Source organism: Dipodomys spectabilis, unplaced genomic scaffold (assembly GCF_019054845.1).
Source record: "Dipodomys spectabilis isolate Male_0828 unplaced genomic scaffold, ASM1905484v1 ptg000096l, whole genome shotgun sequence".
In the NCBI taxonomy this organism is placed as follows: Eukaryota; Metazoa; Chordata; class Mammalia; order Rodentia; family Heteromyidae; genus Dipodomys; species Dipodomys spectabilis.
Window position 1 is genome coordinate 20,930,247 of NW_024870773.1, and position 27,683 is coordinate 20,957,929.

The 27,683-nt window shown below is 38.8% G+C and overlaps 1 protein-coding gene across 1 annotated transcript in view; it reads right to left on the reverse strand.

Moving 5' to 3' along the window:
• Window positions 1-437: 437 nt before the first annotated feature.
• Window positions 438-27,683, reverse strand: part of Taf3 (TATA-box binding protein associated factor 3) — a 146,496-nt gene continuing 119,250 nt past the window's right edge. The window contains exons 5-7 of the mRNA XM_042686167.1: window positions 7,360-7,603; window positions 3,626-3,732; window positions 438-2,448 (exon numbers count right to left, since the gene is read on the reverse strand). Coding sequence (XP_042542101.1) covers window positions 2,331-2,448; window positions 3,626-3,732; window positions 7,360-7,603 — 469 coding nt within the window. The 3' untranslated portion in view covers window positions 438-2,330. The remainder of the gene's footprint in view (window positions 2,449-3,625; window positions 3,733-7,359; window positions 7,604-27,683) is intronic.

Genomic DNA, 27,683 nt, shown 5'->3' on the forward strand with positions numbered 1-27,683 from the left:
AGACCACCAGTTCATTTCACACAGGCCACTGAACAGTCCATAAGATGGTGACAACTTTTGGTCTCTAGTGACCTGGACTGGATTCAACTCACTGACCAAGAGGTGAAAGGCTCTGTATTCCATTACTAATCCCTTGAGCCATCCAGCCCCCTGAAAATGATTCTTTGGTTTTTATTATTGCAAAGACCATTTATAAAATCATGAACTGGATTTAGGAAAGCAACCATGAAATAGCAAGGGACAACAAACTGATTGAAATTCCTTGAATGTAGTCCGGGCTGAAGTCTCTCAGACAGGAGGAGTGGGTGAAAAGTTATATATACGCACATTCGTTCTTATGGCAGTGCATGACCTGCTCACTTAAACGTGGCAACTTTAGATCCACTGACCATGCCTCAAGGAACTAAATCCTAAATAAAGAAAATGGAAAAGCAAACTATGAAACAGCCAATAATCTTTATTTTGCAGTTTCCCTATCCCTCATCTCCCTCTGAAAAGCACTAATGGGTAGGTTTGTGCATGTGAAAATATTGTATTTAGTATGATCTCAAATGAATAAAACCAAAACCACATATCTCAACATGAATTTTTTTTTTTTTTGGCAGGGATAGAAAAATTCTGGTTTCTAGAACAAGGAGGGCAATTATGTCATGTACTTTTGAAAGGTCTACTCCATTTCCACTGATTTGCAATTTAACATCACGGCTGAAAACCACATTTCTGTAACCACATAATATTTTAGAATAAGATGAATGCAAACACTAATATCAATTGACTTTGCAGTAAAACAATTCACATTTTCTATTAATATATTTGTATTATATTCAAAGCCCATATTCTAGCATTCAAGATATCTACCACATGGGTCCAAATTAAGGTCATTTCAAAATCAAGTAAAAGTTCAAAATTATTGGTTATTCCAAAGTCACTAAAATATGCTAATAAAGTTAAATTTGATGTCTTTTTTTTACATTAAAAATAAAATATTTGGTTTACCTTTCAGATATCTATAACATATAATAAATAGTGGGCAGTATAGTAATATAATAAGGTTTTGAGATACCCTGAAATTTGATGCATTTTCTTAAAAAAATTCATAATATACTTCATTTCAGCCTTAAAGCACAATATCAATGAACAAATTTGTAGAAATAAAACAATATAAACACAGAATGCTACAGTATGTTTTTTTCTTGTTTGATGGTTTTTTTTTTGTTTTTAACTTTTGTGGAGCCTACATGTCCTTTTAGTAAAAGGCAGAAAAATTTACAGAAACAAGATAGATGACAAACAAAACGATTTCAAAACATAAACTCCAGATTCAAATCGCCCTGTTCTCCTTCCAACTGCTAGGGTCTTCTTACCCACAAGTTTTGGGCACTGCACAGTTTCATTCAGCTCAAGGTAAATTATTCTGCTCTATGGCTCTTTTTCTCGTCCTTTGCCTATGTACAGCAGTAATTACAGACATGGCTGAAATCACAGTGGATTTCAGAGAAAGCCAGAATTAAAGACGATAAAAATTTAAAAAATAACTACTTCATAAATATTTATTATTTACATTAGGAGAATTTTTTTTAGTATGAAGTTTTTCTCTATACAAGTTGATGAAATGTACAAGCAGTGAGAAGAGACTCCAGCAGTTTAAAGAAGGGCGAAATTAGAATGCAACAAAGATATCAAATAGGTTAAACAAAACTAATTTGCACAGAAGCAAAGAGGACATGATAGAAACCTTTTTCTTAAAAAATATAAGGTATTTCACAAAAGCCCAAACATTTTACATGTTAGTACTAAAAACAGGGTTGGAGGGAAGCTTCATATATTCTCATCACAAAAATATTTACCAATATCCCAAGTGGAGTTTTCTTTTATGTTATTACGATTATTTTACTCTAGAGGGAAAGGGGTTGAAAGCTGTATACAGACTAATGATATCATCCTTAAATTAGAGTCAAGGCAGTTTATACATTATCTTCTCATCTTACACCTTAAGAAAAGGCCCTGGAGAGAATAAAGAAAAGCAAAAGGGAAGATGTATGGTCTCTTTTATTAATAATACTTGTCACTGGTAATAGAAAAATGGAGGTGGGCAGCCCTCAGGCCACGCCCCTTCTGGAGTTTTCTTCAGTCACGCCACTGTGGAACTTCCCAGTGTTTCAGAAGGGAAGGCAGAGTGGATGGCATGTTCTTGTCCTCTATCTTCACTGATTCCTTATCCAAGGCCTGGGGGCAATGGGATGGCAGAACCACACTAGCTCTGTCCAGAGGCACCAGGGAGGCAGCAGGCAGCCTTTGCTGACCCTGCGGGGTCCAGCCTCCAGGCGCTGTCAGTGAGCTCGGTGCTTCCTCTTCTTGTGCTTCTTATCTTTCTTCTTGTTGGCAGAACACTTGGCACAGAACCACTGCATCTCTTCTGGTGGGGCAGCCATTAGTCCAACACAGGGCCTACACACAAAAATAAATTCCATGAACAAGTTTCCTACAAATTTATTCTTTTCCTGCAGAAATCAAATATGCAGCACTACTGTTAGACATCTGAATTATTATTATTATTATTATTTTGTGCTGGGCCTGAGGATTGAACTCTTGGGGCCTGTGCTGTCCTTAAGCTTTTATGCTCAAGGTTAGCATTCTACCACTTGAGTCACAGATCCACTTCCAGTTTTTTTCTGGTAGTTAACTGGAGAGAAGAGTCTCATGAACTTTCCTGGGTGGGCTGGCTTTGAACTTTGATCCTCAGATCTCAGCTGCCTGAGTAGCTAAGATTACAGGCATGAGTCACGAGCACCTGGCTAGCACCTGGATAACTTTATTATATAATGTTTCTTTTTATAGGCCCTCTCAGAAGATTAATTAGTTCAATCAGCCTCCCAACCAGGAATAATGTAAGTCTTTTTAGTAATATTTCACTTTTTTTTTTTTGTCAGTCGTGGGCCTTGAACTCTGGGCCTGAGTGCTGTCCCTCAGCTCTTCAGCTCAAGGCTAGTGCTCTATCCCTTGAGCTACAGCGCCATTTCCGGTTTTCTGGTGGTTTATTGGAGATAAGAGTTTCACAGACTTTCCTGCCCGGGCTGGCTTTGAACAGTGATCCTCAGATCTCAGCCTCCTGAGTAGCTAGGATTACAGGCGTGACCCACTGGCACCCGGCTTAATACTCCACTTTCATCTTACAGACATCATATGTTATAACTGACCAGGTATCCTTTTACATTTTATATTTTAAAGATAAATAAAAGAAAGATTGCTTATGTTTTGACTGAGCTGCTGAAGGGGTATAAACACAGACTAGCTGTCTTTATCTCTGCAGTCTGTATCAAGTTTATTGTTTTCAAGGAGTTACCTCTTCCTGGAGCTGTGAAGGGCTGTTGCTCATACTGAACATGAGTAGAGAGGAAAAAGCAAACCTCTATGTGTCTTACTTATTTTTATAAGAAGGATGACAACAAAATTATTCAGAATTTAGGCTGAATACCCTTAGTACAAAGACTCATTTTTTTTGCAACTGACTGAATCATCCAGGTTCTAGTATTGTACTCTGCAGGCCACTCTTGGGTAGTCCCTGAACTGGGGACAGGCCCTGCTTCTTCCCAGAAGTGGGGTGGGTGGAGGTCTGGGGACTCACCAGTGGTACCAGTCATCACAGCCGTCACAGCCAATCATTGGACTCCCATCATCAGGCTTGTTGCACCCAGGGCAGAACCAGATCTTATTGCCCCACTCATCTCGGATCTGAAGGGATTGCAGGGGAAGGAGCAAATCCAGATGGAATAGGGAAGAAGAACCAACAGAAGACCAGAAAGAGTGGTTACTAAATACCTGACAAATCAGCCTGAAACCATAGTAGATTAGCTCTTCATTAAAGCCACAATCACATGGTATAGATGCAAGAAAATGTCACGATAAAACTCCTTTCCTACAACTAATGTATGCTAATAAAAAATTCTTAACAAAATGAGCACAGTTCTTCTTTTGGAAGTATATGAAATCAATGATATACTCTTACTCAGCTTCTAAAGTGCTAGGTTGGGATTACAAACCTGTACCACCACATCCAGTTATGATAAACCATTGCTAATGAATATTCTAAACTTTGTTGTATAAGCTATTTCATAATCGCCTCTGTGAACAATGTGATAAAGTGATGTATAATCTGCTTCATCTGAAAAATTCCTATAGCCACATCATTTCTTAATGATTAGGGTCTTCCCCCCCCCCCCCCCCATCCTGTGTCTTGAATTCAGGGTCTGGGCGCTGCCCCTGGGTTGCTATTGCTCAAGGTTAGTGTTCTGTCTGAGTGATAGCTCAGATCTGGCTTTTCTTGAGTAGTTTATTGGAGATAAGAGTCTCACAGCCTTCTCTGGAGTGGCTTTGAATCACAATCCTCAATTCTCAGCCTCCTGAGTAGCTAGGATTACAGGCATGAGCCACCAGTGCCTGGCATGATTAGGGTCTTAATGGCAGTAACAATTGGTATTTCTGAAAGCTGGACTGTAGCATTCAAGCACTCATTGCTTCCTCAAGCACATCACAGGCAGGGGATTATACATACAGCCAAACATGCATGTATCACTCAATTACTTATTAGCCAAACCCTTCTCCTGAACAGGCTGATACGATCAAGGATATAAAAGAGTTGTTACTAAGTAACTTTCCATTCCTTTCATGACATTTTTAGAAAAGTACAATCAACTAAATGGCAAATGAAATAAGGGGTTCAGGAGGCCAAAGAACCTCACATTTAATCACTATTTCACTACAAATATTATATACTCTGGAGTTTATTAACTTAGCAGTTAAATAGGAAGCATCTTTAATTGTTCCACTTCCTCAAATTTCGCATTATCAAAACCAGGCTGGAAGAAAGAATTCTATAGAGAACCAAAAAGCAGCAGTGGGTGAGAGGTAATGTCTCCCTGCCTGAGGGAAGTGCACCACGTGGAGATGGCCAGCCGTCCCCATGCACTAGCCCTCCAGGGGCTGAGGTTGTTCTAGTGCGCTGTGCCCCAAAGCTACCACGCATGGCCAGTCTTGCTGCTGGGTGACCTTCCTTGAAATTAGCAGCCCATGACTCTGCTACTTAAAAAATTTGCCTTTGCATCGACATCACCCAGTACGTCACAGTTCACTAAGTTCTCTCAAACATACTACTGTATTTACTTATCATAGAAGAGCCTTTGGATAGGTCAAGAATGGGAAACATGAGCCCTGGGATTGGAAGTGCTGCTCCAACACCACCAGTAGACAGTGACACATGGGCTCTGTGCCCCGTCACATCTTTCACACTGTGAATGCACAGTGTCTCTAAGGTTTCGAAGCTTCTTGGTTACGTTGTCATTCCTGTGAACCCTTCTCAATGGTGTTGGCCCACACATACAGTGGAAAACCATTACTGCTTTTTTCCTGTCTGCCAATACTAGGGGATTGAACTCAGGGCTTGAGGCTCTTGCTTGGCCTTTTCGCTCATGGCTGGCAGCCTACCACTTGAGCTCATGCTACCATTTTTAATTTCTTGCTGAAAATCACTTTTTTAAAAATGGGGGTGGGGGTGGGGATTGTTCCTGAAGCTTGAACTAAGCACCTAGGTGCTATTTCTGAGCTTTTGTTCTCAAGGTTGGTGCTGTACCACTTCCAACTACAGCTCCAATTTTGGCTTTTTGGTGGTTAATTGGAGATAAGAATGCACTTTCCTGCCCTGAGCTGGCTTTGAATTGTGTGCCATGGAGGTCAGTCTCTTGAATAGCCAGATTTACAGGCATGAGCTACCAGGACCTGGCATAATTTAATAATTTTCTGCCAATTTTCACATCTATATCCTCTTTGAATACTTATGATTTTCTTTTGTGCTCTGTGTAACATCATAATAGCTCAACCATTTAATGATGTATTTCCTTCTAAGTTTCTTTAAGTAACATGCTGTTGTATGGTTTATAACAATAAATACCATGAATACCACCTCAGCACTTCCCAATCATGTCTGTTCAGAGAGACCAAGGCTAGTGCCAGGCTCATACAACCATCTGCAGAGCCAGGGGTCATGGCCACGCCAATGCTCTCACACTCCAGAAGCATTCTGTGTGTGTTTGGGTGTCACTCTTCAGTGTCCATGGAGCATAGCTTTATAAATATTTCATATATAGAATGAATTTGGGTTTGAACAAGATTGGAGACTGTTAAGAATGTGGAAGACAAGGGCTGGGGGAGTGGTTCCAGCGCTGTAGTGCTTCCCCAGCAAGTACAGGGCTCGTGTTCAATCCCCAGCACCATAAGAAAAACAGGAGAGAAGCTGGGAAGGTGGCCTTGCATGCCTGAGGCCCTGGGTTCGATTCCTCAGCACCACATCAGCAAAAAGAAAAAAGCCAGAAATGGCACTGTGGCTCAATGGTAGAACGCTAGCCTTGAGCTGAAGAGCTGAGGGACAGCGCCCAGGCCCAGAGTTCAGGCCCCCCACCAAAAAAAATCAGGAGAAAATACCTAAAACATTCCCTGGACAATACAGACTCATTAATCATGGTGCATGTTGTAACTCAAAGCCATTGTGTACACTGAGGAAGTTCTGCAGTCTAAAAGTCCATTTCCACGTAACATACAAGCCCTGATACATTCTGGGTCTTAGCCAATAAAATGCTGTAGTTAGTACTACAACTCACAAATAGCTAGCTTATAAAACTCGGTGTATATGACATAAATTGTACTTTTCGTAAGGTCCATTCCTGGATGGCGAACAGACTTCACCCAGTACCTGTGTTACCTAGGCAACTGGGACACCTGGAAGAGGTCACATCTGCATCAGCTGTCACATCTTAATCTGATGTGGCCACACCTTTCTCCCACCAGATCCCACTTCCCTTTACCTGGACACACCTTCCCCCACCCCTACCCTATATAAGGCCTAATCCAGGGCCAGACACTCTCTTTTGCCAGCCCGTGGAGTGCCAACCTTGCCTGGTCCCAGCAGGTCTACTGAATAAACCTACCCCTTACCTGAATACCACGTGCATGGTGCTGTTCTTACTCGGCTACCTCTTTTTAAAAACCTAACACTTTTAAGTGAGTATCTCCATTGCTCAACCAAGAAATTCAGTTTGGACTTAAATGTCAGCATTCACTCTTGTATTTATATGGCGATACTGTTGCATACAATCTTATTCCAAATCAATACAAAATAATGAAAAACAATGCTTTGACATTCTAGAGACTGAATAGACAAATGCTGCAAGGTAATGCTTTTCAGCCAAAAGTTGGAAAGTACTTCTTTTGTTATGAAGAATTTCCTCTGCAACTCAATACACATATGGTTATTCCTTCTACTGGAAAATGCTCTAACAGGCTCTCAGCTACTGTGAAAATGCTACGTACCACGTAAGTGCTGACTGTCTCAGTCACTACGCTTCTCACGGGGGCCTTGGAGCTTCCTGCCCCAGAGATGGCAGGGGATGGGGAGGGCACCAGAGCTGGACATGCTGCGGCCTGGGCGAGGAGTGGCAGGGGGGTGGGGTTCACGTGCACAGGAACCGTGGCTGGGGCTGGTGGTGGGGTTTTGGGTCTATTCAGAGAAGGGGCTGGCTTAGCCTCCGGGGCTGGAACCACCTTGCTGATGACACTGTTAAGAAAGAAGAGAGGGAAAAGCTGAAGTCAGAACAGGATAACCAACTCAAAGCACATGTTAAAATCTTCCTTCATCTAGGCGCAAAGGATGTTTTCAGGAGTTTAGAGATAGTGAAAGAACTCAGAGTTCAAGACCATTCCTCAATTAAGGGCTCTACTTAGACTTTTTTTTTTTGGGTCCGGTCGTGGGGCCTGAACTCTGGGCCTGGGCGCTGTCCCTCAGCTCTTCAGCTCAAGGCTAGCGCTCTACCACTTGAGCCACAGTGCCACTTCCGGGTTTTTTCTTTTTGCTTATGTGGTGCTGAGGAATCGAACCCAGGGCCTCAGGCATGCGAGGCAAGTGCTCTACCACTGAGCCACCTTCCCAGCCCTACTTAGACTTTTTTATATTCTCAAATTGTCCTTCAATGGTCAGCTACTTAGAAAAGTTTTTAATGATCAATACAGAAGGGGAAGTGGGTCAGTGGGCACTTCCTGTGGCTGGAGCAGCTGTGACAAGGTCACTTCTGAGAGCCATCAGGAAACAAAGCCCTCTCTACTTCTCTCCCTCCCTCCCTGCAATCATACCTAGAACCCACTTTTGTTCTCTGGGCTTTTCTGCCTTTGTAGATATCTATAAAGAATATATACTATGATTATTTATGTTTTAACTTAAATATAAGTAGTATCACAGTATATTCTTTGTAACTAGATTTCATATTTGGTTTTCTTTTCTTTTCTTTTTTTGTTTTTGGGTCCAGTTGTGGGGCCTGAACTCTGGGCCTGGACGCTGTCCCTTAGCTCTTCAGCTCAAGGCTAGCGCTCTACCACTTGAGCCACAGCGCCACTTCCGGCTTTTTTTTTTTTCTGCTTATGTGGTGCTGAGGAGTGGAACCCAGGGCCTCATGCATGCAAGGCAAGCGCTTTGCCACTGAGCCACCTTCCCAGACCTCATATTTGGTTTTCTATATTTTGATTAACTTATTTGATACATCCAAATATGTATTATTTAATTTCTATACATAGTATTCTGTTTCTGAATAAGACAGTGGTTTTTGTCCATTGTCCTTCTAAAGGTAGTATGTATTCACATGTAATGCTCAAGGATTTCCTTAAGCTTTATTCTTAGCAATAAAGTCACTGGTCACAGAGTGCTCATCTTTACCATAATTAGCAGTGGATATTTATTGAGCACTTATTATGTGCCCCGCTGTTCTAAACACTTGAAAGTCAATTACAGCCCAGACACTGTACTAAATATTTGTTTATGTTATCTCATTTGCTCCTGCTAACAACAAAACGTTCTGGAGGACCTACATATCATGATATCGAGTGCATTTCTGAGGTCTTCTCAGCATCAAAGCCAGTGCTATGGAAATATCTGTGCAAACTGAGATGACCTAGGAGATTTCAAAAAGAAAAACTGCAAGTCCAGTTGCCCATGATAAAAGAATCCAATTTGCTAGTTAAGTATCTGATAATTTAAAGTCTGTATGTATTTAATAATATAGCCTCAAAAATATAAAGTAAAAATGGAAGAGGTGTTAGAAACAGTCAAATCCACAATCATAATTAGATATTTTAGCACATCTATTTTTCTGTTAATTGACAGAATAAGTAGTCAAAAAACAGCAAAGACAGTATTAGAAAGATGGCAGAGGTGGGTGCTGGTGGTTCCTGCCTGCAATCTTAGCTACTTAGGAGGCTGGAATCAAAGGATCACAGTTTGAAACCAGTGGAGCTGTGGCTCAAAGTTGTAGAATACTAGCTTTGAGCTGAAAAAGCTCAGGGACAGTGCCAGGCCCTGAATTCAAGCCCAATTACAAAAAAGAAAGAAAGAAAGAAAGAAAGAAAGAAAGAAAGAAAGAAAGAAAGAAAGAAAGAAAGAAAGAAAGAAAGAAAGAAGAAAGAAAGAAAGAAAGAAAGAAAGAAAGAAAAAAAGAAAGAAAGAAAGAAAGAAAGAAAGAAAGAAAGAAAGAAAGAGAGAGAGAGAGAAAGATGACAGACATGGACACTGCATAGCACTGGCTTGTACAGTACCACCAGCAGCCAAATAAATGATGGGAGTTTCTATCCCCAGTCATGGGAGGCCTAGGTCTGCTTTGGTGCTGGAGATGATGGTGGCATCACACTTGCAGGTAATCAATGAGATAAATATAAATATATTTCCCATGCTCATTCAAGGACTTCATTGAAAAAGTGGGGCTGTGGCAGTTTTATGTCCATACTATGAGATGATTTTTTCCCCCTAAGACACTGTCATCAGTCAGATTATGACTATGAAAAACTGTAAATCTCAAACAAAGTCTTAGATGGCTGCCATTTAGAAACTTCTTAAGGACATTATTTATTCCAAGAAGCTAGAGAGGGAAAGGAGGAGAAAGGGGGAGAAGGAAGGAAGGAAGGAGGGAGGGAGAGGACACACACACAAATACACAGAGAGAGAGAGAGAGGGAGAGGGGGAGAGAGAGAGAGAGAGAGAGAGAGAGAGAGAGAGAGAGAGAGATCCTCAGACCCCTTGAACATGCTAGGCACACATACACTCTTCTCTGCGCTGGACTGCCAGTCATTTAATTTGTAGACTTGTTTGTTAACCCAGTTCTATTAATAGTTTCTGAAAAGAATAGAAAGCTTTTATCTTCATTTTTTCACAATTTTTGTATCATGTTAGATGCCAGCATCTAACTAAATCTAAACTAGCTTTCAGTAGGCACTTGATGAATCTGAACATATTTAGTTAAACAAACAACACAAAATCTGGTCCTGAAAGGTAGTGACCTCTTAGATGAAATTATATAGTTCATATATTTTTCTGGTCAGTTAAAATTATAGCAAACAAAGTAAGTAATAACATACTCTATGACCTGAGGAGGAGAGTGGGATAAAGGTGAGGGTAGATAGGAGGAGAGTGGGTAAAAGGACAGAGACAGAGACATGTAAAAGGTGAAGGATTTGCCAGCTTAGGCTGGGAAGCTTGGGGCAACACTCATGTACTTTCGTTTGTAGTTAAGTGGAGTTAAATAGGGAGAAAGGAAGAAGAGGAGGGAGAACAAAAGCTGTATAGGAAGAGGGAAATCGTACTATGATCTGAATGCCTACCACAGAAATTAGCCAGAAAAAAAGTCATCAGCAAAAGAGTATTAATCAATGAGAGGCTATCCAAGACAAACAACAGGATTGACATGTGGGAACTTAGAACGCTACATGAACAGAACTAGTGTAGCATTTTATTTCCATTCTACTACTTGTTAGCTACTCCAGTCGAAAATGCTTGCTACTTGTTAGCTACTCCAGTCGAAAATGCTTGCTACTTGTTAGCTACTCCAGTCGAAAATGCTTGATGGAGATAAAGACTGAACCCGTTGTCAAAATGAACAGATCTTATGATTCACTATACAACCATCACTTGCAGTTGACTATTAGCTCAATGATCAGTTTATGATGGTTGCAATTTGGGGGAGAGGGGGAATCTATCAAGTTACAGCTATATCACCAACTATAAATGTTAGAGGTCTTGAAGATTAAGTAAAACAAAACAGCCGGCACGAGTAGCTCAGGCCTATAATCCTAACTACTTAGGAGGCTGAGATCTGAGGAAAATAGTTTAAAGCCAGCCCAGGCAAGAAGGTATCCAGTTAGAGACTCTTATTGCAATTAACCACTAAAAAGCCAGAAGCAAAGCTGTGGCTCATATGGCAGAGCATGAGGTTGAGCACAAAAACTCAGGGATAGTGCTCAAGCCCTGAGTTCAAATCCTAGGACTGGCAAAAACAAGACAACACATCCACCAAAGTAAGCAAATGTATAGGGTTTTGAACAACAAGCCAGCAATACATAGGAAGAGTGTTCTGTCTAAACAGTAATTAAAAAAAAAATACAAACACACAATAAAATGCCTTTAAAAGCTAAAGCTGGGTGCCAATGGCTCATATCTGTAGTCCAAGCTACTAGGGAGGCTAAGATATGAGGATCATGGTTCAAAGCCAGCCTGGACAGAAAAACCCATGAGACTTGAATCTCCAATTAATCATCAAAAATCTGGAGCTAGAGCTGTGGCTCAAGTGGTAGAGCATTAGAGTGAAAAGCTAAGGACAGTGCTCAGGCCCTGAGTTCAAGCCCCAGTACTGGCACAAGAGAGAGAGAGAGAGAGAGAGAGAGAGAGAGAGAGAGACAGAGAGACAGAGAGACAGAGAGAGAAAGCGAAGGCTAAAAGGACCAACTCCACCCAGTGTTGTCGGGATGGGGAATAGGAGGGGTGATGGTATAGTATTTCTGGGTAGTTACCAAAACTTTCAAAATATTCAAGCTTCTGACCAGGAGTTAGGCTTCTAGAAATTGATTCTGAGGAAATAGACAATTATGTAATGCCACAGGGTAAAGAAAATTATTAATAAACTCATATTTATGATTGAAAATATAAAGAGGTAGAATGACTAATTTTAAATACCCCAAGTAGGGGAAAGGTTAAATTAATACAGGATGATCACAACTGTTGTTGGCAGTGGTGGTCTCTCTTTCTCTCTACACACACACACACACACACACACACACACACACACACACACGCACACACACATTTACATAAAAACTCCTTTTTTAAAACATAAATTCTATGAATGTGTACTTTGAAAAAAATTCAATCAAAAGAATATACAATACCAAAATGCCCAGAAATTTCATCTATACACTAAGTCTGCTTTTTCTTTTGGCTTGTCTATAATTAATTGTGTAGCTTGTACAATAAAGACAATTTAAAAAAATAAAAATTTGTGTCATTATGTACAAATCTAACATGCTGCTGGGAGTTTTTAAATGATGCTTCAACTGAGTTGTACAGTTAAATCTGCTTACATTTCTGTAGATATGGGGTACTTTAGTGGCTAAAGTCTAAGTGTTGACCATAACAGTCCTAAATGGATGTGAAAAAAAAACCCCACAAGCTAAATCAAAGAGCTGACAATTTAGTTTATTCTAAATTGACTCCATCATCACTAACAGAGATCAACCACAAAGTGGCCAAGTGGGAAAGGTAGACAGCCTCATATATCAATGCTGTTGTTTTCATGTAACTGAAGTTGTAAGTTTGAATGGACATTAGATATTCCTACGTTTGTAGTTAGCTCCACAAGGTCCATTTATTCATATGCCTAGTCCTCAGTGTGGTGATGTGACAGAGGGTAGGACTTTTAAGAGATGAGGATAAGTGCAAGGTAACACACATATATATGTGTGTCACATGGAGTTCTCACATTTGGGTATCATAAGGAAAAGTTATTAGAGTGGATACTACATGTTGACAAGACAAACTGTCCTTTTTATTTTCAAGGGATACACTGGATTTACAATGGCACCAAAAGTGAACTGCTTTCCTCAACTGGTTGGAAGTTCCAAAGATAGTTCATCAGACTTTGAGTTATTTTGATCTTAGCTGCTAAGTAACTTGTGGTAATAGAACATATGGTTTTAAAGGCAATCCTTTTATTATTTCCTTAATTTTTAGCATAATAAGAAAATACCTAACAGGATAGTATTAATGTGGTATCTCATGCCTGGCCAGATAAACTGTCAACAGCGAACCTAATATGGTCACTGTAAAAACACTTCTGAATTACACCTGGCCAAGTTCACTGCTGTTCTTGATTGCAGACAGTGTTTTGCTTCTCTGAATATTTCTCCCTGAAGTATCACTTTTTCTTTCCTACTTAATTGCATGGTAAGTTCTCCTCCAGAGCTTTCTGCTGAAAGCCCAATGTCTCACAGAGAAAGCAATACCGCCCACAGCTGGGTCCCACAATGGCTCCATGCTGCTAACATTACCTCTTTTGGAGGCATTGGTCACAGTGCCCTAACACTGGTGTTATTCATGCAAACGTGCAGAAGGAAGGACTTTCAGCAGGATTTCTTTACCTGTTTCCCCACCACAAAGCAGTGAAACAAATAGACTGGGTCATGAGCTGTAATGCAAACTCACAGCTTGACAAGTCAATAAAGAGCCAATCCTTGCCTCCCAGCCCAACAGAGCCTCCAAGGTTAGAGGCAAACACAATTTGGGTATGTTCTGGCACAGGGAGTTTAATGATCCTCATTATTCAGCTATTGTGTGCAAACACTATGAAACCAGTGATCTAAATTATCAAAGTCCAAATTACTGGCTACTAAACTGCTTACAAAGTTCAAAAGTTCCCTCACAATGGCTTACTTATTTACCCCTAAAAGTGAACAGCTGTTTTTAAATGTAACAAAATGATACCACAGGTGAAAAACATTAGTATCACTTTTGTAAATTTTACTGAATCTTCTGAACAGGGAAATTTTTCAATGGAGAAAAAACTTTTCATATATATATAAGTTCTGCCAGGCACCAGGGCTCAAGCCTATAATTTTAGCTACTGGGAGATGGAAATCAGAGAATTGTGGTTCAAGTCAAGCCAGGGCATAAAAGTTCCCAAAACTCAATGGTTGTCAACTTCAGCAAATGGGGATGGGGATTGGGGGTGGGGGGAAGCAAAATCAGGAAGATGGGGCTGGCCAGCTAGTCACAAAGCAAGACCCTACATTGAAAATAACCAATGCAAAAAGTTGCTTCAAATCACTGAGTTTGGTATATTAGTTTCTAATATACCAAATACTCAACTTTTCCAACTTAGGTATATAAATGATTATTCTTAATTTTGAAGAGATTATATTTTTGAGTATCACCACTTAATATGCCAAATTGTAATATTGTCATTTCCTTATTTCACATTGATAAAATACCTAAATTATGAAAATCAGTTTTGTTGAGTCTTTTAATTAATCATTCATTATTCCTTATTTTTTGTGATGCTCACAGCTCAAATTTTAACATTCATATAATTATAAGACAATTGTGAATGGATTTCATTCCTCAAACTCATGGCTTGCCTCTTGAATATTTACACCATCTCATAAAATGAGTATTTTATCTTGTCATGGCCCAAGTACACATCAAATAATGTAGGCATGACCTATTTGAAAAATGAAATGAATTATATGAAATAATTAGAGAAAAACATCACCATTATAGAATTGTCATTTCATGTGGGAGGCCCAAATGATTATAGTTCCATTGCCAAATGTTCAAAATCTATAGAATGTCTAGAAGGACAGTAATATTGAAATAAACAATGAATAACACATATTCCCTCATATTTCAATAAATACTAATTCTTTCCTCTGAAGAATATCAACAAGAACTAGAGATATAATAATTATGAGAAATAAAAGATATAAAAATGGCAACCAATAGGGTAAGCAGTATTAAGAGTATAGAGAAAGTGAAGAATTCAAGACCTCTGAATGTATCTTGTCATTTAGTTTTAACTTTGGAGGCAGGTAAATGGTTTACATATTCAGAAAATTAAAATTTTAAAAATTGCCTCTGAATTGAAACTAAGGAGAATGAACAAACCTCAAAGTATATCATGCTAGAAAAAATAATTTCAGTTGCTCACACAGCCACAGTAGAACTTTATAGCAAGCACTAAAGAAAATCTCAATCCTTAATATCACCCAGCATTCTATTACTAGTTTGGTAATGGTGGCGTTTTTATTTTCAGACTATTTTATACAGTTCTTGCAAAAATAAAGGAAATAATTTTGATAATGCTGTTAAGATTGAAGATTTGTAATGTAAAAAGAGAAGCTAAAGAAATACATTCAAAATAACAATAATGTTAAATCTGAATTAGAAATAATATAAACTTGGGCTGGGAAGTTGGCTCAGTGGTAGAAGCGCTTGCCTTGCATGCCTGAGGCCCTGGGTTCGATTCCTCAGCACCACATAAGCAAAAGGAAAAAAGCCGGAAGTGGTGCTGTGGCTCAAGTGGTGGAGCGCTAGCCTTGAGCTGAAGAGCTGAGGGACAGCGCCCAGGCCCAGAGTTCAGGCCCCACGACCGGACCCAAAAAAAAAAAAAAGAAAAAAAAAAAAGAAATAATATAAACTTGCCATTTTTTTTCCTTTCAAGTTTACCTATTTCTGTCCATCCAGAAGGCCTAGAAGTCTTACTAATAGGACATCCCAGTAGTCATGGGCATCTCTAGTACACCATTTTGTGATTCCCTCCTAAAACATTCCTGACTAAATCAGTGTTCGCTAGATGAACAGAAATATTGTATATTTCCAAATATATGATGTACAGAACTATGCCATAAGATAAACATGGAACATTTTGTAGTTGGAAAGCTACTAAATACAAATGAGGTTGTATCAAAATCCAATAGACAATATGAAAGAATTGCCAGTGATCAAGATAGAATAATTGAACATAAAAAAGAACAAAGAAGACAGAGAACAAGGTAGGGTCAAGGGAAGAGGGGGAAAGGAGAAACACACAGAGAGATATTCCTTATTTGCAAGCTATTTATTTTAAAATTCAATAATAACAATTCTTTAAAGTACCTGTACTGATTAACACATATGCACATTTGTAGAAAAATAAATTAGTTACAATAAATATTATAAAATATTTAAGAAATGATAATTTTGATTACCTTGATTTAAGGAGCTTTCATGAACAAGAGGAGTTTCAAACATAGAAACAAAACCAAGATAACCCCTCAAAAAAAAGTTTCTCCAATTCTGCTGAGGCAAGAAAAGGCTTTTGAAATTATTCCACTGACTTCAGATTTGTTCTGAAGTTAAGGCCATTCGAAAAGAAAGAGATGGAAAAGAAAAACATTGACGGAAAAAAGAAGCAGGAAAGAAAAGGTCTCTGACATTACTATAGACTTTCAGGTGAAAATAAAAGATTTATTATGACTTTTAGAGAGCTGCTTTAGATTCGGTCCTCTTATCTATTGAGTGTTTTCTACTAATCTTTAACATCCAGGATGATGGGAAAGAAGGGAAAGAAGTCTCAAACTTAGCCAGAGGGGTAGTCAAGAAAAGGGAATGGGGCAGTAAGGCTGGGGTAGAGGCTTAGCCTGCCCAGCATCATAAAACAAAGAAAACAACTAAACAACCCCCTTGCCTGCCAAAAAAACAGAAGAGTGGGAGTCAGTTGCATATATCCATTCTGAAGACCCGTGTGGAATGGACACCAACCAGGCAAAGACGCTGAGAGGTGGACTCTGAAGCACCTCTGCGGGGGCGCTTCCCTGTCCTGACCACCCCCTCTCCTCCTCTCCCTCACTTGAAGCACTCACCCACCAGTGCTGGGAAACTTGCATTTGATTGGTAATCTCAGAATTGTTTCAATTCCAACATGCTTGCTACAGAGAGCACAAATTAGTAAAGGGCCAAACATTAGTCTGGAAAAATATTCCTTATTTGCAAGCTATTTATTTTAAAATTAAATAATAGCAATTCTTTAAAGTACATGTACTGATTGACAGATATGCACATTTGTAGAAAAATAAGACATCCTAGAAAGGCCAGAAAAAAAGCAACAGAAGCAAAGTTTACTGGATTAACATTCTTTGAGTGGCCTAAATTTATAAAGTAAATGTGGATTTTTACCTTGTATTTATTATAAGCCTAATAGGTAGTACAATGAAAAAGAAGCAAGATATTCTATATTTTAATAAGAGGGGGAGAAAAATAATATGGCTGTTTACCACTTACAGTTGTGATCTACTCATTTGGTTCATCCTAGTTCAAAACAAATGATAGCACTAATCTCTGTGCTCCTCTATGTTTTAGCAGAATTCACAAGTCATAGATTAATATTTCTCATTAGATCAAAAAAGGAATTTTAAAGGCATTTTAATTATAATAAACTTTACTGTATACTTAAGATGAAATACATATTACAAACTACAATCCGATAAACATATTGTATCACAGACAGTTCATAGACATAGTTCCTACATATATGGTAGAAGTACTATTTTTCAGACTTTGGCTCATGGGCCCATACCAGTTACTGTCTTATTTATTTTTATTTAGTCGTAGAGCCTGGGCACTGTCTCTCAGCCCTTCAGTTCAAGGCTAGTGCTCTACCACTTGAGCCACAGTGGCACTTCCAGCTTTTTCTGTTTATATGGTGCTGAGGAATCAAACCCAGGGCCTCATGCATGCAAGGCAAGCACTCTACCACTGAGTCACCTTCTCAGCCCCATATTGTCTCATTTATTCACAGCTAATATTACCAAATCTGGAGTCAAGAGTTTTTTTAAAGCAAATACAGATATTATAAAACAAATGCTAGACATGACAACTCCTACATAGGAAATACTATTGCTATACTAATAGTCACTAGAAACTAGGATGCCAGCTTCTGTATATACCTCTATAGTAAGATAACAAGTTTTAATTTAGTATCTATCATGAGTTTGGAGGTATGGCTCAAGTGGTAGATTACCTGCAAAAGCAAGGCCCTGAATTCAAACACTAGTATCACTAAAGGGAAACATGCTCATATGTGCAGGTGCGCGTGCACGCGCGCGCACACACACACACACACACACACACACACACACACACACACACACACGGCCGCACACATATACACATAGCCAAACCTGCCTTTTTGTTATTATTCCTGGGGCTTGAACTCAGAACCTGGACACTGTCCCTGAGCTTTTGCTCAAGGCTAACACTCTACCACCTGAGCCACAGCACCACTTCTGGCCTTTCCTGTGCATGTGGTGCTGAGGAATCAAACCCAGGGCTTCATGCATGCTAGGTAAGCACTCCACCACTAAGTCACATTCCCAGCCTCTGGCTTATTGCTGACATGGGATTTCATTAACTTTTTCCCCAGTCTTGCCTCAAATTGAATCCTCCTGATAGCTGACTCTGGAATAGCCAGAATTACAGGCATGAACCACTGTATCTGGTCCTAACAGTTAATTTTTTTTTTGAGGAGGTAATGGGGCTTGAACTTAGGGCCTGGGTGCCATCCCTGAGCTTTTTTGTTCTATCACTTTGAGCCACAACACCGCTTCTGGTTTTCTGGTGGTTAAGTGGAGATAAAGAGTCTCACAGACTTTCCTGCTAGGGCTGGCATTGAACCACAACCCTCAGATCTCATCCTCCTGAGTAGTTAGGATTATAGGCATGAGTCACCAGTGCCCAGCTTAATGTTTTAAAATAGTGACTATGTATTATTTTTGTGATGAGGGAAAAAAAGACTTGTACTTTCATATCTAATAGTACTTGCTCAAAATTTTTTTTTAAATAAAAAAATCCCAATTGTCTTGTTTTTTTTTTTTTTTTTCAGGTGCTGGGGCTTGAACTCAGGGCCTGGTGCTGTCCCAGAGTTTCTTTGCTCAAGGTTAGCACTGTACCACTTGAGCCACAGCTCTCCTTCTGGCTTTTTGATTTCTTGGACTTTCCTGCCCAAGCTGGCTTTGAACAGTGATCCTCAGATCTCAGTCTCCTGAGGAGCTAAGATTATAGGTATACACCATTGGTGCCTTTTGCACCTTCACTCCCACCCCATTGCTTTTATACCAGATTTTGAGGAAAAGGCACTAAAGAATACAAATCACACTTCGAGGAAGAGGAGTATATACTTAAAATCAATGTTCAGAGTCAACACTAATAAGAGGACTAGCATAAATCTTGGAGAGAAATATGAGCTGAATAAGGACATATTTTTGGGACAAAGAACAGAGTAAATGGGCTAGGACTAAAAAGGAAGAAGGATCAAAAAAAAGGAGTCCATGAAAGAAAAACAAAGAAGAGATTTATTAGAACATAGACTCAAATAAGTATAGACCAGGGGAAACACGGCCCACTACAGCATAAAGGATTATACTGTGGTAGCCATGTTCTCTAGATCTGGGAAGTGGACATTAATGATCTTAGTGAGAAGTTACTAAAAAGCTTCTGGCAGAAACCAGAATGCATTTGGTTTAGGATTTAAGATTGGAGAAGCTGCACCTAAAGACTGTAAGTTTTGATAAATGAGAAGGAGAACAGGAAGTTTGAGCCTTTTCTTTATGTAGAGGAAGCTTGGTGAAGATGAGGTTAAGCTAAAGGGAAATGTGCAAAAAAGGAAGAGGAGGAAGACTCAGAGGAGAGAAGAGGGGCAGCTCCCCAGAAGGCAAGAGAGGCAGACATGAAGGAGGCACAGCAGAGAGCAGACATGGAAAACAAGAAGAGCTGATGTCATACTCTTCCCTACAGCCTGGAGACTTTCCTGAGCCTTGGCCCACGGTGACAAGAAAATATTGCCAGACTCTAAATCATGGCAGTCCAACAGTACACTGAATATCTATATATTGAGCTACAAAGGTGGGCATGGAGCAGTGAAGAAATGTTACTCTGTGCATCCAAAATCTTCATGTAAGTTCATGTAAGTTTCTGAATCTACTATAGACCCCTAAAAAGTGACAGGAAAAACAGAATGCAAAGAATTATCCGGGGTGTGTGTGTGTGTGTGTGTGTGTGTGTGTGTGTGTGTGTGTGTGTGTGTGTGTGTGTGTGTGTGTGTGTGTGTGTGTGTGTGTGTGTGTGTGTGTGTGTGTGTGTGTGTGTGTGTGTGTGTGTGTGTGTGTGTGTGTGTGTGTGTGTGTGTGTGTGTGTGTGTGTGTGTGTGTGTGTTTAAATCAGTAGGTACATATTGTTTTTAAACACCAGAAGTGTGAGTAGTTTGGTCTTTAGGAGAAATTATAATCATCAGATAGTATCCAAAAGGTTACCAAGATACAGCTAAATTATCTCTGCCTGTCACAGGTTAAAGAACATTTAAATTCTAGAGGTTTACATCAGCTTTTTCCAGATAACAAATCTTAAGTACCTTCCTATATTCACTCAATTAGTGATCTTGGGCCTTGATAACACTGCAGAGTGAAACTTTCCAACCATCATTCAAATCATATCTAAAAAGGTGGTCATAAATATTTTAAAACCTAAGTGAACTAATAAGACCTAGACCCATTAAGGATAAGATCTTTTACAACAAATTAAATAAAACAATTTATTGAAGTCTGGACTCAAGATAAGCTAGATTTACTAGCTGACCTTTTATTCATTTAAAGAACAAAATTAGCTCTAATTGCATTAGAATAGAATCCAGTAAATTTTCCCAAGTCTTTTAATGTGGCATCCATGTAAGAAGTGCTGTAATTGTTTACAAGTAAGATGGAAATGCTTTGATTATAATCTTTCCACTTGTTTTACTGTGTTGTAAAAGCATTTCCCAAAACCTAAAGCTGGTTTTTCTGACAGTATACCAGTTTTTCTCTTGAACACACTGCATCTTTGGTGTTCAGGAACAAACTACAAAGTGACAGGGGAAAAAATTAAATCTGGACTTCATCATAATTCTAGGTCAGTAAAATTGAGAAAGTAGTATAAAGAAGTCAAGAACCCCTTGTCTGAAAATTCAGAAAATGGCTGATGATATGAGTAAGAAAATGTTTCGGGGTGGGGGTAGGGGAGGGTGGGGGTTAGTTGTTAGTTGTGGAGGTGGGAGGGAAGGGATGGTAGGGGGAAAACAAAGGAGGAGGCAACAATACTCAATAGGAAATGTACTCATTACCTTGCTCCTGTAACTGTAACTCTGTACAGCATTTTTACAATAAAAAATGTACCAAAAAAGGAAAAGAAAATGTTTCCTCTCAGAGAGGGTTCAGATTTATCACTGTCATGTATGGGCTTGGAACTGCTGAATTAATGAGACTATATATAAGAAGACAAAACTAATGTATATAACCCACAATTTCTCTTCCAGAAGTTCAGCAGCTAGGGAATTATTTTACAAATATTGGTATCTTTGACAAGTAGCATTAAAAAATCAGTTATTTTAAAATTCAAATATAGTCATTAAAATATTTAAATGTTATTTACATAACTAGAATGCAGTCAGTCTTAAAGCTTCTTTTTGGCCATTATTCCTGCAATTATTTTCTTTAAAAATAAAAATATAAAAAGAAATACAAATCAAAACAACATTGAGATTCCACCTCACCCTAGTTAGAATGGTTATAATCAAGAAATCTAATAACAACATATGCTGAAGGGGATGTGGCCAAAGGGAATTCTACTGCACTGTTGGTGGGAGTGTGAAATTGTTTAACCACTCTGGAAAGCAGTATGGAGGCACCTCAAAAGAATAAACATAGAGCTCCCTATGACCAAGAAACCCCACTTTTGGTCATTTACCTAAATGACTACAAACAAGGCTATACTAAAGCTACCAGCACAACTATGTTTATCACAGCATTATTTACCATAGCTATGATACAGAACCAACCTGTATGCTCCTCAGTAGATGAATAGATCAAGAAAATGTGGTACACACACACACAATAGAAGTCTATGCTTCCATCAGAAAGAATGACAATGCCCCATTTGTAAGGAAATGGAAAGACTTGGAAGAAAATCATGTTAAGTAAAGTAAACCAGACCCAAAGAAACATAGGTCCCATGGTTTCCTAGTATATTGTATGTCATGATAATGCATGCTAAGCTAAGCCACATTCCCAGCCATTATTTTGTAGTATTAATATATGTCAAGAGAGCACATATCTGTAATCCCAGCATTAGAGAGGTAGAAACAGAAGGATCATGAATTGAGGCCAGTCTAGGTTACACAGTGACATCAAAGCCAGCCTCAGCAATATGGTGAGACTCTATCTTAGAAAGCAAGCAAGAAAGGAAGAAGAGTGAGCCCAAATAAAAACAAAAAAATAACAATATGCTAATAATAACAAGTTAAAACAATTTTTTTGAAGAAAGCACTTTAATCCAGGCATGATGGTGCATGTATCTTAAGCATTGAAGAAGTTAAACTAGAAGGCTCATAAGTTTGAGGCCAGTATGGACTAAATAACAAGTTTGTCTCTAAAATAAACAGAACAACAACAGCAGCAGCAACAATCTCAAATACTCTGTTGGGCTAGGGATCTAGCAAAGCGGTACAATGTATATTTAGCATGCACAGGGCCCTGGATTTGGTCCCCAGCCCTCCCCCACAAAACACACTTTATTTTTTAACCTCATAGCTAGGAAGTTAAAATCATATTTGATACACAAACATTTGATTATTTCCTTACTTTTTTATTTCTATTTCTTAATATATTGTATGTCAAAACATGAAATTACCCTAAATAAATTTGGACTAGAAATAAAATGATTTCAAGGATAAAAAGGAAAATGCAGAAAATGAGATAAGAACCATTTACTAGTTTGTCTCTAAGAACGTATCACTAACACTTATCACTAAAATGCTACTATGTATTTTCACTGTTAAATGTCTTTTGGTTAAATCTGGCTACCTTTTTTTTTGGTCGGTCATGGGGCTTGAACTCTGGGCTTGAGTGCTGTCCCTCAGCTCTACAGCTCAAGGCAAGCACTCTACCACTTGAGCCACAGAGCCACTTCCAGTATTCTGAGTGGTTTACTGGAGATAAGAGTCTCATGGACTTTCGTGCCCAGGCTGGCTTTGAACTACGATCCTCAGATCTCAGCCTCCTGAGTAGCTAGGATTACAGGTGTGAGCCACCAGCGCCCGGCAAATATGGCTACCTTTTAAAATATTAAATGCTAATTTTCTTTGAAAGACCTGTAAATGATGTAATTGCCCTTAATTATTCTCCATTTCTATTGTCAAAATGTTCAGATCACACAGGGGCAAAGTATCTATGTTTTATTTCAAAACATTAAACCTCTTATATATTTCAGGATTTCTAAACAAAGCTTTAGCACTGTTTTTCACAGAATATAGATTGAAATAATTTAGAAATTTTATTTAAAGGCCCTCCACAAGGCATAAGGAAAACCTGTGATCAACAGCAAAAATGCTGAAGACATCAAGTATTGCGGCCATGGAGAACTGAACAATGAGACTTTCCTGAATTTGGGGAGCCAATACAGTTGCCATTGGAAATAAAAATGTTAGCAAAAAAAGAAAACATCACTGTCTGCAGAAAAGCAGTCCCTAAAAACTAACACAACCTAACCTGAGTACACTGAACAAAGAGTGAAATCTGCTGAATAGAAGATCTGCTGTGGGAAGTGGCGCTGTAGCTCAAGTGGTAGAACGCTAGCCTTGAGCTGAAGAGCTGAGGGACAGCGCTCAGGACCAGAGTTCAAGGCCCATGACTGACAAAAAAAAGAAAAAAGAAGATCTGCTGTGAACTTATACTAGAGGGAATTTTGACATTATTGAGAGCAGTCTTGTTCTCTGACAGGCATCATTAATAATTGATGCATCACCTGGTCAGATATACTATTAGGTATTCATGGTCAACCAATATAGCCAACCACCTTGGGAAGTTGAGAGGGCTTCTATTAGCTACCCTTCCAGGGTAAGCTTAGGGAACACAGGAAGGAAGGTCCTGAGAGCATGGAGAGTGGTTCAATTTCCCCCAATACAGTGTTTCCCCACCACCAAGCATGAGTTACATATCTGGGCCGAAGAGCTCTCCATTTATTGGCAGCATGGGAAAGTAGACAGAGAAAGAGAGGGAAGTATTAGAGGAGACACTTGTGAAAGGAAGAATGATCATCAGTATTTCCCCTAAAAGTTTTTTTCTGTTTTGCAAATTTACATCTTCTTTCTCTTTCTCTCTCTTTTCTTTCTCTTTCTCTTTCTTTCTTTCTCTCTCTCTTTCTTTCTTTTTCTTTTCTTTTTTTTTTGTCAGTCATGGGGCCTGAACTCTGCGACTGGGCGCTGTCCCTCAGCTCTTCAGCTCAAGGCTAGGGCACTACCACTTCAACCACAGTGCCACTTCGGCTTTTTCTGCTTCTGTGGTGCTGAGGAATCGAACCCAGGGCCTCATGCATGCAAGGCAAGCACTCTACCACTAAGCCATCTTCCCAGCCCTACATTATATTTTTCTTAATACTTTGCCAATATGTAAAACTGTCTTTGTATATAAAACTCCTTCAGCAAAATTTTGCTCTTTGTAGTCATAAATTTGAACTTGGCAATTCTGTAGTCAGATTCTGCCGTATCTTCCTTGACAATTCTCTTATCAGACTCTAGTCCTAAGACATTCTACCACTTTATTCCATTTATTTTCTTTGTGAAAAGGAATAAAACAATGAATGCTAGCTGTTAGCCAATTCTTCCTACACTTGCTCAAAATAAAGGAACTCAGCACTATACACATTCCACTCACTGTACTCTGCCATAGGGTCCTTGGGACTCCAGGACCCTGACCAACAGGGCTGTGGGCAATGCTCCTGGGCAAACTGAAGCCTACTTTCTTCCTTGGTATTTCTTCCTTGGCCAGATTGACTGGCTAAACAAATATTTCAGCAAGAAGCTTAAATATGTTGTTTCCACACTCCTATTTTACAGGTATTGAGATTATAATTTCAGGGATAGGATTTCATTTTATCTTCAAAATGGACTACAGGCACTCTAGATATCCATAACTAGAAGACATATTAAAGGAACTTGAGATCTTTGGAAAGACATCTTGAATTTTAAGGCAAGGAAAGGTACTGTCCGCACCACAGATCTCTTTAGAAAACAGTTCCAGGAATGTGAAATTGAGGGAAAAACAAGTTACCTCTGTCTTGCTTCAAGGAACATTAATAGGAAACAGAGGAAACTAACCTCAAAGTCCTTTCTGAATGAAGGGTAGAAGACATAGCTTCTTTATTTAAGACCTAGAAACCAAATATTGTCTTAAAGATCTTCCAACAAGAGGGTATAATTTGAACCTTGTAAACCTTTTTCTTTTTTCCCATAATTTCAAAGGACTCTATTTTCTGCCTATCCTTCAGCAATAAACACTCATCCCTGCCCCCTGGACTAATTCAATCCCCTCAATTTTGAATCCCAGTCTGCTCATTAATTTCACTTTAAAAGAATATTAGTTCACCCCCAAGTGTGTACAAACAGTAACTAAAGGTACATTTATATGAATCTTTACCACTTTTCCACTATTACATTCATGGAATTGGCCATGTTTCCTTATTCTACAATCATCAAATATCAGAGAAATTCAAAAGTCACATAATTTTATGTCAGAAATATTCCTTTAACTTACCATTTAAAAATGCAAAATCCACTTTTAGTTTATAGGTCACACAAAAACAAGCAGTGGTGGGGGGGAGGGTTTTCAAAGGCTGCAGTGAACCTGATTTAGTTCCCTCTCAAAAGAGTACATTACTGAATAGGTTATTTTCTACATAATATTCTAACAATTTGACTTGGGAATTCTTTCTCTTACACTCTCTCTTGTTTTAGTTTGAAATGTAGTGTTACTTCACTTAAATAATTTCTTTGATCATTGTAAGGATTTTTCTTGCATCTGCCTTTGTTAAACAATTATCCTTCATGTTATTATTCTGAATGCTATCATGTGAGTTATTTACCTAGATAGCTGACATCTACATTTATGTAATGTACTTCCAAGGGCAATCTGTCTGGAATCTCCGGTTATTACAATTTCTTTCAAAGTAGGCATTTTGTTCCAGAGTAATAGGATCTGTTTCTCACAACTTCCAATATCTTAGGTGTATGAATGATATATGAAAAGGAGAAAAATAGTTGACAGAATAATGCAAAGCTGCTTAAAGGCTAAGAGAATGAACATAACTTCCTATTTCAACCTTATTACTCTAAAGGGACTGAGCAAGTCAAACTTCTATGTGAGAAGTTAAGATTAAGTATTGATAAACTACTGAGGAAGTAGGAACTAGTAATAGGTTGTAAATGATGAATAAGAGCATCTTCTCCTTACAGAGATGAGAGTAGACAGAATTTCCAAGGAGATGGTATCACTTTACTTTGGTTGGTCTTTATGCTCTACTGGTTGAGACATGAGAACATTTATTCAAACTTCTGTCAGATTGATAGAGAGTAAGAACAAGTATCTGGTTTAAAAAGTGCCGAATCTAAATAAATTTGTGTGTGTGTGTGTGTGCGCGTGCGCACGTGCACATACGCGCCAGTCCTGGGACTTGAACTCAGGGACTGGGTGCTATCATTGAGCGTCTTTTCCTCAAGGCTAGCCGCTCTACTACTTGAGCAACGGCACTACTTCTGGCCTTTTCTGAGTAGTTAATTGGAGATCAACATCTCAAGGACTTTCTTGCCAGGCTGGCTTTGAACTACAGCCCTCAGATCTCAGCCTTCTGAGCAGCTAGGATTACAGGAGTGAGCCAACAGCACTTGATGTCAATTTAAATATTTTGCTAATATTTTTCTTTTTTTGTTTTGCTAATATTTTCTAAGTATGCTGGTAGTGCCATCCCTACTGTCTAGATCTCTATATGAGAACAACCAAAAACAATGGGAAATTTTCCATAGAATGGAGTGAGAAAAATGTGAGGCATCTGGATTTTCTCCTTTAAGTCTTTATAGGAGTGTGCATTCTTCTGGAAGCCATGTCAACTCTCAGCTACCTTCTCATTACCATGTTGGCCTTTGTCACTGCACTACATTTGGGTGGACAGAAGCAGTTCCATAAAAACACACAAACTAGAGAGGAAACCAACCACAAGAAAACAAAGCAAATGTTCTGTTCTTTAACAAATTCATGGATCTTACTCCCACTTTTATGACTCAATGAGAATGGAAATGGAATGCCATATAAGTCCATTTTCTGCGTAATTTTGGTTGCTTGCAATATAAAGGACTCCACTTTCAGACTTGCCAGGAAAAACTAAGGTAAATAAACGTGTACTTTCATTTTGTGAATTTCATTTAAATGACCCACAGTAATCTTACTAGGATAATTGTTTTTAATAAGATTTACAAAAGTAGTCAATATATGTATACTTTATTAGGATCACTGAAGAACAATAAAGACCTTAATAGTTCTCCAAAAATAAAGAAAAAAAACAACTAATTTACCTTAAAGAATAGGCTGATAAAGTATTTCTGTGGAAATTGAGACGGACATGGGATTTATATTTCTAGTTTTTTTTAAAAATAAACAACAACAACAAAACGAGTAGAAGGTAAGTTCTCCAATGTTACTATTACCCATGGCTTCACTAAGTCTGTGGCAATATCTTGTTTTATAGAAATAGAATAAAACATGTACTAGCTGACTCTTTATTCTGTGACACTGAAAGACAATTTGTATTTGAGAAGGTATAACATAATGTCTAGGTGGATGAACTATGGCAGTTAGTTCATCTAATATAGTTACTTATTTCTCTCATAACCAAGACATTAAACACTGGGCAGAAACAATGTCACAGGTTAGTTTTTAAGTAC